The 12,207-nt window shown below is 37.4% G+C and overlaps 1 protein-coding gene across 2 annotated transcripts in view; it reads right to left on the bottom strand.

Annotated features, from left to right (window-relative positions):
- LOC144824397 (solute carrier family 22 member 7-like) overlaps positions 1-12,207 on the bottom strand; it is a 327,454-nt gene that overhangs the window by 157,365 nt on the left and 157,882 nt on the right. For both annotated transcript variants that reach the window (XM_078683505.1, XM_078683506.1), the window contains one exon: positions 3,766-4,184. In XM_078683505.1, coding sequence (XP_078539631.1) covers positions 3,766-4,184 — 419 coding nt within the window. The remainder of the gene's footprint in view (positions 1-3,765; positions 4,185-12,207) is intronic.

The raw sequence follows: 12,207 nt of genomic DNA, 5'->3' as shown, positions 1-12,207 counted from the left end.
GGGTAGGTGGGAAGCAGATTCCGGCTCTCCTATATGCGGATGATGCTGTTCTCATCGCCCGCACGGGCATTGGTCTACAGACCCTTTTGGAGCTTTTTGGTTCCTTTATGGCTAAATTAGACTTAAAAATCAACGTGATCAAATCGCACACAATGATCGTGGGTCCGCAGAAAAACAGATCACACACAAAAACCTTCTTCTGTAATGGCGAGGTTCTCTCCAGGGTCCCGGTTTTTCCTTACTTAGGGGTCCTGTTTGACGAGAAGGGCTCCTGGGTTCCGCAAATAAAGGCCAAGCATATTTCTTTAGCCCGGTCCACAGCAGCCCTGATGGATTTTACTAAAAGACTAGGGGCTAAACCAATGGAAGCTGTGTTAAAAGTTTACAAAAGTAAATGTATTTCTATAGCTTCATATGGCGCAGCACTGTGGGGTTATACCAACCTGGACAGTATACAGAGGGTAGAGAACAAGCTTATTAGAAGAATCTTGTCGGTTCCAAACTCCACACCTACCTACTCCATACATGAAGAAGTTGGCCTACCTTATATCATAGATGGTCTGAAAATGGCCCCTTTACTTTTTTGGGCCAATACCTGGTTAAATACTGAGTTGTCCTTAAACCACACAATTCTTAAAGATGTGATTGCAAGGGAGGGGGCAATGAAAATATCCTGGCTGAGATATATAAAGGCATCATTCACTGCCCTCGGGAGACCTGACCTATACACAACACCGTCAATAATTAGGAAAGCGGATATTGCATGGATTAAGAAGGAATTCCAGGGGAGGACACGCTCAGAGAGAGAAGAGTCCGAAGCTAACAAACCACTAGTAAGAGCACACTTGGTTTTGTCCTCTTCCCCCTCGATGGAACCATACCTGCAATATGTTTCTAAACCCTTGCACAGATTTCTGTTAACCAGATTTAGAATGAATCTGATCCACTATTCACTAGGCACCTTCCCTACGTGGGGTAAACCGGAGCATGCACCACCCTGCGAGTGTGACCAGTTTTCTAACCAGGACACTCTCCATTTTCTGTTTTTTTGTGCATTTTATAACACGGAGAGGAGAAAATATCTAACCCCCCTCCTGAAAATTCTTGGCTTTATACAAGTGAGACCAGCCTTGTTTTATCTTCAAAGATTACCGGATGCACACGTCACTTTTTGTGTAGCAAGTTTTCTAACAGCCGCATACAGAGGAAGAAACAAAAATATCCCTAGAACTGTACTGTTTTAAACTAAAAACCAATATATTAATTGTAAATTCATTTTATATATTATGGTGATTAATTAAGTGACTTTTTGACGGACACTGGGTAAAAACAAAATGAATTGTGGGTATTTTTAAAATGTTTTTAATGTATGTATTTTTCTTGTCTTTTGTGATTTTAACAAAAATCGAATAAAGTGTATTTTGACTTGACTTGACTTGAAGTTAAAACTAATATAGTAATAAATATATTTAATATAAACTTAGAAATAATTATTAAAAAAATATAATTTTAATAAATAATTTATATAATTAAAAAAATTATATCACCAAAAATTACACACACACATATATATATATATATATATATATATATATATATATATATATATATATATATATATATATATATATATATTTAAACATATTATTAAATAAACATATATAACATTTTAGAAAATGTTTAAAATTTATTGTTACAACTATAGTGAGTTCAACATTAGCAAAAGTGTTGGATAGCGTAGAGGTAAAATTTACTACTCCCACTCCAGTGGGTGCAACAGTAGGGAAAGCGCTGGATAGCGTAGAGGTTAAAATTACTATTCCCACTCCAGGGATGTATGACGTTACAACGCATACTTTTACAACGCCTACCATTACAACAAAACTTTTACAACGCAAAAACTTTTACAACGCATACATTTACAACGCAAGATTTTACAACGCATATACCTTTACAACGCATACCATTACAACATAAGTATTGGTAAGTATATAATAATTTTTTGAATATAAATTAATAAAAAATATTATAATATAATTTAATATAATTTAATTTTATTAAATAAATGTAATTTAAATGTAATTTTACTTTATTTTTACAAAGTACCCCTGTACCCCAAAAACCCAAAACTGACCCTGAACCCTAAAAATACCCCTTTACCCATAAACTGAAAACTGACCCTGAACCCTAAAAATACCCCTTTACCCGAAAACTGAAAACTGACCCTGAACCCTAAAAATACCCCTTTACCCAAAAACTGAAAACTGACCCTGAACCCTAAAAATACCCCTTTACCTACAAACTGAAAACTGACCCTGAACCCTAAAAATACCCCTTTACCCCAAAAACTGAAAACTGACCCTGAACCCTAAAAATACCCCTTTACCCAAAAACTGAAAACTGACCCTGAACCCTAAAAATACCCCTTTACCTACAAACTGAAAACTGACCCTGAACCCTAAAAATACCCCTTTACCCCAAAAACTGAAAACTGACCCTGAACCCTAAAAATACCCCTTTACCCCAAAAACTGAAAACTGACCCTGAACCCTAAAAATACCCCTTTACCCAAAAACTGAAAACTGACCCTGAACCCTAAAAATACCCCTTTACCCAAAAACTGAAAACTGACCCTGAACCCTAAAAATACCCCTTTACCCAAAAACTGAAAACTGACCCTGAACCCTAAAAATACCCCTTTACCTACAAACTGAAAACTGACCCTGAACCCTAAAAATACCCCTTTACCCCAAAAACTGAAAACTGACCCTGAACCCTAAAAATACCCCTTTACCCAAAAACTGAAAACTGACCCTGAACCCTAAAAATACCCCTTTACCCAAAAACTGACAACTGACCCTGAACCCTAAAATTAAAATATTTATCAATTAATCAATTATAATTAATTACCAATAATATTTTAATTAATTACCAATTAATAATTAATTAACAATTAATTTTTTAAAAATATCAATAAATAAATTAACATATTTAATTAATTATAATTAACTTACTTCCCACCCTATTCCCCTATAAACCCACAACCCGCTACAGAAAATAAATTACTAAAATTAAAATATTTATCAATTAATCAATTATAATTAATTACCAATTATATTTTAATTAATTACCAATTAATAATTAATTAACAATTAATTCTAAATATATATCAATAAATAAATTAACATATTTAATTAATTAGAATTAAATTACTTCCCACCCTATTCCCCTATAAACCCACAACCCGCTACAGACTTATATTACACAAAAAATAAAAATTATTATTAACTTACCTTAAATTCGATATTTTTGTTGTCTATATTATGTCTAGTCGATATTATGTCCATTCTATATTTTTGATTCGATATTATGTCCATTCTATTCGATATTAATTTTCTCTAGTCGATATTTTTGTTGTCTATATTATGTCTAGTCGATATTATGTCCATTCTATATTTTTTACTCGATATTCTGTCCAGTCGAAATAATTGACTCGATATTATGACTGTACACCCTTTCACTCATCGGTGCATATTGTCACTCACTGGATGTTATACTCACTACTTAAAGTACCGACGCACTCATTGGCTGTGTCTTTCATCCCTTGGAGCCCTTGTTCTTAGGGAATGAGGACTCTCTATTATTTTTCATTTGTAATTTTTACTGATATCAGTACTATACTATAGTACACTGACATATTGCAGACGATGGCTGCTTTAACACCCAACTTGATTATACAACATGAGACATCTAATCAGTTCTTACCTCAGTGGCTATTGTAGACATAAACTGAGAGTGACCATAGTCCCATCCATGCTGGCACGCCTGCAGTGCGGAGGCGTTGGAGGATCCCCAGGTGGTGATGTAGGGAGGTCCCAAGGTGTAGTTCTCCAGCAGATCCCACTGGGGCTCTCTGTACATCTTGCAGGAGCTGAAGGACCCATCAGGCTCCCTGGGAATGCTGATGAGAAGCATTTCCTCCTCCGTGAGGTTCCCTAACACATCCCTGTTTTGGAGCGTACACCGGTGGGGAGGCACCACTGAAATGAAGTTGTGCAGCAAGAAGTGCATAGACAGCGTGGCCCGGTGAATGACTAAGAGGAGCAAAATAAGGATCTGGAACCTTCCAAAGCCTCCAGCATCTAAAAGAAGTTCCTCTAGCTTCATCCTGTACTGGAACTTTACTGTAAGGCAGAGAAAAAGAGAGGTGAATATTCCGGGAACCAGCAATCAACTATGAGCAGAGGATTAGAACTGGCAAGTTCAAAGTTATTGATCACAAGCACAAAGGAAACATTGTGTTTGATGGACAGAGGAATGAAAGTCGCAAGCAGAAAAGAGACCTACAAGAAGCAAGAGGCCTGCAGTTGGCCAGAGAAGGAAAAGACTGGGCAGTAGAACTTATTGCAGACACAAGGAGACTTGCAGATGGTTAGAAAAATATAGTGACAGTGAAAGTAAATGGGGAGAGGAGCTTTTAGAGTAACATGTAGTGGTGAGAGAAAAGAAGGGAATGTTAGTAGACTCCCCATCCCACCCACAGAATACTGAGGAAACAGCTTTTAGATGTGTAGGATGAACTATTACCAAGGGTTATGAACAGCTAACAGGTCTGTATATAGGAATGGACACTGGAAGGAGAACTGTTGAGGGAATGTCTAAAAGCTTCAGAGGGAAGAGTGGCAAGGGTGAGCTGCCAATAGATGGCAGATATAAGAGGTTGAGGAAACTGCATGGTAGTAGGGGTGGCCTTAGTTAGTTACAGAAACTATCATCATTGGCAAACCACGTGCTTGTTGTACCAATTTGTTTTTATTTTAGTTGTTTGAATTTCACATGTTTCTTTGAATTTAGCACCCAGCTTAACTTGCCACTTTAATCATTTGCCTAGTTACACTACACAGACAGGGCAACCTTAAATGGCATTATACATTCTCATATTGTCAATAAAGACACAAATAGGAAGGCTTTTAGGTTTTAGCTAGGTATATCTTAGGTGTCAGCCAGAATGCTTGTGATAACAGAATAAGAGAATATTCAGAGAATATAGAGGGCTATAGATCTATCACTGGTTTTGCCTTGCTGATGGCTAAAAAAGCAACCCCTCTCTTCCCTCACACTACGGATCTCCCTGTTACCAACGCTTAATGTTTCATAAATGTTCAAACGTTCAAAAACTAGACCAAGGTAAGTAAGTCATAAATGTGCATCAGTCATTATACATGGGTAGCACTGGAATCATATGAAGGAAGCTCCCACCATACTATATGAAGACAGCCCCCATCATGCCATATGAAGGCAGCCCTCACAAAACCATATGAAGGTAGCTCCAACCATACCATGCCATGTCTATTTTGTATCCTTTCCGTGTCTGTTTCCCTCTTTCTCACTCTGTCCTGCATCATCATCTGCCTGCCTTCTCCTTCCATTCTTCCCAGTTTTTATATTTATCATGCCTTCAGCCTGCATTTCCCATTTGCTCCTCATGCCTCTATCACTCTACCCTTGTTTCCCTCTATCCCTGCTAATCATTCTGTAGCTCTCTCACTCCGCCACCAGCCCTTCTCTATCTTTCTTACTCTCTGTACACCTTCCCCAAGAAGTCCAACCCTCATGCTGGAAGTTTAAGGTTTTTTCAGTATGAAGAACTTGGCCATGGCAAGGCAGAAGGGAATTGGAACTCCAGGATGAGGGGTCTACAGATTTAGAATAGAGCATAAATCTTCCTCAGTCCCCATCCTCTCCTCTTGGCCCCGCACTCAGGGCCCCATTAGGATGGCGTGCGGATCGCCCCCCCAGGCCGGCGGTAGCCACCGCCGGCCTGGCAGGGGCGTTCCGCCCACCATCGGTGCTAGAATTACCCCCCGCCATATTATTATGGCTGGGGGGTCCGCGGCGGATGGAAAGACCGTCCGCCGCTTTTCCGCACCGGTCGCCTTGCGACCGGGCGGAAAAGGGTTCCATATGGTGGCGGTGTCTATCAGACACCGCCAGCCATATTAGAATGGGCTTTTTCCAATGCCTTTCCGTTGCGGCATTGCTGCCACGGAAAGGTATGCGGAGTCTTCTTTGGGGGCCCGTTGCGGGCCCCCAGGGACTCCGGGGGGGTGGGGTGTGCACATGGGGGGTACCTCTGGTACCCCCCAGCATTTCAAAGAACAACATGGTAGGCACCGCGCTTTGCCTGTCACGTTGTGCTTTGAAATGCACAACATGTATTTTTACCATTGCTTCAGGCGCACAATGTTAAAAATTCAGGATAGACCCGCCACTGTGGCGGGCGCATCCTAATTTCCCACACGGACCTCCGCCCTTATGGTGGACAGTCCCTTTTTACGATGGGATGGTGGGCGGACAAAGTCCACCCATCATCCTAATGGGCCACTTAGTTCAAGAACAACCTGCCCCTTCACTTCATTGGCCTGCTGCTCAGGAAGTTCTTCCCTCATTTACCCTTCTCTCTTTCTCCGCTGAAAGGATCTTCTATGTCACTGCCGGGACATCATTTATTATTATTATTATTATTATTAAAAATTTTTATAGAGCGCGTAGTCACCCTGGGGTATCCCAGCGCTGAAGAACCCTACAGCGGTGGAGGCTTGGGGGAGGAAGGGGGCAAGAGTGATTTTAAACATAAACATAATCAGTAATAAACAGAGGCGATTTTGAGTCGGGGTGGTTATAGTTTAAGGAAACAGGTGAGCTTTGAGTCGTTTCCTGAATCTCAGGTAGTTCGGTTCTTTCCGCAGGTCTCGAGGAAGGGCATTCCATAGACGCGCTGTGTGGATCGAGAAACGTCTACCACCCGTGCGGGCTTTCTTGAATCTAGGCACGGTGATGAAGGACTCCTCGTCTGATCGAAGAGATCTAGGGGCTTTGTAAGGTTGTATAAATTTCCTCAAAATGGGGGGGGCCCTGATTCTGCAGTAGCCTATGGGCCAGGCTTAGGGCTTTGAATGTTACTCGTTCCCTCACTGGGAGCCAGTGAAGGAGTTTCAGGGCAGGTTTGGCCGAGGCTCTGACAGGAGTGTGCGTGAGAATCCGGGCGGCCGCGTTTTGAATTTTCTGCAATTTGTTTAGGGTTGCTTCGGGGGCGCCCAGGTATATAGCATTGCTATAGTCAAGCCTGGACAGTATGAGGCCTTGGATGAGAAGTCTTTGCGAAGTGGATGGAAGAAGGGGCAGGATCTTTCTCATCGATTTGAGTAGCCCGAAGCAGGTGCCTGCTACTTTTTTAGCCTGCGTGGTGAATGTAAGGTCCGTTTCGATCCATACTCCCAGGCTTTTTACTTCCTGTTTAGGGACAGGGGGGGGTCCTAGACAGGGTGGCCAGATGTTCACAGGGAAGGTGGGTCCTTTCTGGCCCAGAAGAAGAATGTCGGTTTTAGAACCATTCAGCTTTAAAGCTGAGTAGTTCATCCACCCTTGGATCTCCTTCAAGCAATTGAATAGGTCCACTGGCTGTTGGCTCGGGTGGGAAAGGGAGACAACTAGTTGTGTGTCATCCGCATAACTGACAATGCTCACTCCGAACGGGGTGACGATCTCCTCCAATGGGGACATATAGATGTTAAACAATGTGGGGCTCAGGGAGGAGCCCTGAGGCACACCACATTGGAGGGGAGTGTCGGAGGAGCAGGTGTTATTTTCCCAGATCTGGAAGGAACGATGGGCCAGAAAGGAGGAAAGCCAGGACAAAGCGGTACCTTCTACTCCTACCTGAAAGGTTCTCTTCTAAAGATTGACCTAGACCTGGCTATTGTTAGGAAATGTTCTTACTTTTGGTAACATTAATGTGAACTGTGGCACTCATAGTTGACAGAATTGGAATTAATGCCTGTGAAGCCCACATCAGCCTCTTTAGCAATGGTGAGGTTGTGCTTCAATCGCATGATTATAATCACCACATTTTGAACAATCTTTTTTAAGAAACTGAAAAATCCCTACATCTCTGATACAGCTAAACATCACATTTTCTTTATTTCTTCCCCACAAAGACGCCATCGACTCTTTCTGATTGAACACTATCATGAAAGATACTGCTCTTACAGAGCATTCTCCTAATGATAGGTTTAGGCGAGGAGGTCCGTCACTACGCATAGCTCATACGCAGCAGTCCCGTCATAACATCCAGGAGATAATGGAGTCCTGATTTTGAGTTTGATTGATTGGAACTCCACCAGTCAGGTTTGCAAAGGTTACTACCTCCAATATGCTAATATGGTGTTTGGACAACATATCAAAATAATATTTAGATTCAAAACTATAGAGTTGTTAATATAATGATCATAAATATCGTCATGCAGGAATATCGTTGACAAGAATATCGATTTTCTAAAATGAGTAATATCGATGTAAAAAATAATGTTGTTAATATCATTTACAAAAATATTTATATTGTTAATAACTTTTACAAAAATATCTATGTTTTTACATATCGGTGTTAAAAAAATCTAGGTTGTTAATATTGTTTACTAAAATATTGTTGCTCAACTAATTTGTAAATTGTTTGTATAATTATTGTTAATGTTTGAATATTGAGTGTACATTTGTACTTGTTTTTTAATTTTATGTAATTGTTTATTGTAATTTTAAGGGGTGTAGCAGGTTGTGGGTTTTGTATGGATATAGGGTAAGAACCAATTTAATTATAATTAATTCATAATTAATTTTGTGTTTAATATTAATTATTTTATTGATAATTGTTTATGTGAATTGTGTAATTCATTTTTTTAACTTATATTTTAGGTGAGGGTTGTCGGATTTGTAGGGGTATGGATTGGAAAGTAATGTAATCATTATTAATATATACATGTTTAATTATTGTTCATTATTTTTTAATTATAATTAATTATTTATGTTAATTTTGTAATTCATTTATTTCCTAAATGAAATTTTAGGAGAGAGTTGTGAGGTTTGCAGGGGTACAGAGTGGGAGTAACTAAATTGTAATTATTTAATATTGTATTTGTAATTATTTAAATGATAATTATGTGAAGTATATAAAAAATAAAGTTATGTTTGGTGGAGGTTGTGGACTTTACAGGGCTACAGGATGGGAAGTAAATTATTTACAATTAATTATTCATTAATTAAAATTAATATGAAACATTTAATTGATAATTCATTGTCTAAATTGTGTTTTTAGGATTTCTTTGGGTTATATGTCAGGTGTGGGTTGTTGGGTTTGTGGGAGTACAGGGTGGGAAGTAAGTAATTCTAATTACTTATTAATACATTTAAATCATTATTAAATACTTAATTGATAATTAATTATGTTAATTTTGTAATCAAGATATGTTTTCAATTATATGTTAGGTGTGGACTGTTTTTAGGGTTACAGGGTGGGAAGTTAATTAAGAAATAATTAATTATTACTTTATTATTAATTACTGTATTGATAAAGTATGTTCATTGTAAATTTATCATATTTGTTATATTTTAGGTGTGTGTAGTTTAGTTTGTGAAGAAATGGGTAAATGATTTAAGCAATCATAATGAAAAAAATAAGTATTGAAAAAATATTTTTTCATCTGTTAATTATGTCTTACTGTGTTTATTTTAATTGTTGACTGTAACATTTGTGGGAATATAGTATGGTATTGTAATTATATTAATATTGGTGTTAATTGATCATTTTTATTAAAATTTGAAATAGTTACAGTTCTTTTTATTTTTGTTCCAATTAAGATATTTAGACCCTCGTTATGATGGCGGTCAGACGGGTGCTTGACCACTATCACTGTGGGATAGACCGCCCGACACGTAGTCGGCGGCTCCACTCACAATATTGCGTTTCAACCACCGTGAAGGTGGTCAGAAACATGCAGTTTACTATTGCGGCTTGTGCTGCCACCCAAAAAGACCGCAGAACAAGCTGCAATAGTAAAATGTATGTCTACAAATATCTATGCACCGTATGACAGGCGCCCTACTGTAGCACACACAGGATGGGAAGAGCAAATGTTACCCCTCCTGAGTCCAACACTTTCTCTACTACTGCACACGGTGAAGTGGGAATAGTACATTTTACCTCTCCTAAGTTCAACGCTTGCCCTACTGTTGCATTGACTGATGTTGGAACAGTAAATGTAAACTGTCCTGAGTCCAGCTCTTACTCTACTGTTGCACTGACTGGGAAAAGGTAAATGTTACTCTTCCTTAGTCCAATGCTTTCCCTACTGTTGCACAGACTGGAGTGGGAATAGTAAATGTAACCCCACCTAAATCCAACACTTTCCCTACTAATCCACCAACTGGTGTGTGAATAGTTTATTTAATCTTTCCTGCAACCAAGGCTTTCCCTACTATTCTGTCTAGCATGGGACTAGTAAAATGTATCCCTTTAGTGTCCAATACTTTCTTTACTGTTGCACATACTAAAGTGGGACTAGTATATTTATTATTCTTCAAGTTTAATAGTTTTTTAAATATTTTTTACATATTAATTATTATTATTATGAGTTTATTATTTGATTTTATGTGTATATATACCGACGAAGGCTTTTTGCCGAAACGTTTGTCTGTTTGTGCTAAATAAACTGCACGCTGCCTAGTAATTCCCCGGAGTGCTGCTCTCTTCTTTCTGTACCACGGAGAAGTTCTTGAGCGCAATATATATATATATAAATCTTTTTTTTTTCACCAAACCAAATAAATCTCGCACTCCACCAGGATACTTTTTCAAAGCAGGTTTAATGCTTACCAACGCGTTTCAATCTTACGATCTTGCTCACGGTTTAAACATTTGTCCTTTTTTGCTTTCCATATTTATACCAGGAAATCATGCTAGCATTACAATGATGCATTCTGGTTCTGGTATTTCTATTATCACTTTTTACAATTATCATTACCAGAACATTCTTACTAGCATTATTACAATGCATTATGGATCTGGTAGTTATATTGTCAGTTTCATTTTATCGCATTTTCTTAGTCTCGGCATAGAAGAGGTTTAACAGCAATTTGTTGTTAACTAGTATGTGCAAGTACAAATATATCATATATTCATTGCGCTTATTAACCCTTTTTCCCAAACCTTTTTGTCCTTTTTGGGTATGTAATCTCTAAGTGAGATACATTTTGTAAGTGTTCTTTTATACAATTGTATTTGTATAATTTACGTTGGGCTGTGCATTTATAATTATTACGCAACATTCCATTTTATGGGGACTAAGTGCCCTAATATAAGTCACACATTTGTATCTAAGACTAAGAAAATGCGATAAAATGAAACTGACAATATAACTACCAGATCCATAATGCATTGTAATAATGCTAGCAAGAATGTTCTGGTAATGATAATTGTAAAAAGTGATAATAGAAATACCAGAACCAGAATGCATCATTGTAATGCTAGCATGATTTCCTGGTATAAATATGGAAAGCAAAAAAGGACAAATGTTTAAACCGTGAGCAAGATCGTAAGATTGAAACGCGTTGGTGAGCATTAAACCTGCTTTGAAAAAGTATCCTGGTGGAGTGCGAGATTTATTTGGTTTGGTGAAGAATTAATGACAGGGAACACCCGTCCCTGACTCTCGCACCAGCTGTGTGAAGTGTGCCCTCTGTAACGGGCTTACTTTGGTGAAAAATATATATAAATCTATGTAGTTATTAAATTGTATTATTATTTTCACAAATCATTTTTTTATATAATATATACCCTTTAATTTTTTTATAAAAAAATTAGAGGTATTGTATTGGTTTGTAGTTTATGTGTTGTATTTATTAATTATGTGTATATGTAAAGGTAAATGTAAGGTGTTGGTGGTAGATGGTGTAAAGTGCACAGAATAAATTGAGAAACAAACGAAAACTTTGGCTGGAGTGCGGTACTTTCCTAAAGCAGGAACCTTGAATGTGGCGATATATATATATATATATATATATATATATATATATATATATATATATATATATATATATATATATATATATATATATATATATATATATATACACATTTATTTACATAGACATATAAAAAATGTGCTATGTGTATGTAAACATATATACATATATTTACATACACATATAGAATTAATTAATAAATATAACATAAACTACAAAAAAGTTAAATATCTCTAATTTAATTATACACAAAAACAGTAAACAATAAATAAAAATATGTTTTACAGAACAGATATTAAAAATTACATAAATATATATATATTATTTGTTTAGGAAAACTATATGGTTGTGATA

The sequence above is a fragment of the Lissotriton helveticus genome, chromosome 3_1, assembly GCF_964261635.1.
Source record: "Lissotriton helveticus chromosome 3_1, aLisHel1.1, whole genome shotgun sequence".
Lineage (NCBI taxonomy): Eukaryota > Metazoa > Chordata > Amphibia > Caudata > Salamandridae > Lissotriton > Lissotriton helveticus.
This window is presented reverse-complemented; position numbering and strand designations above follow the sequence as displayed.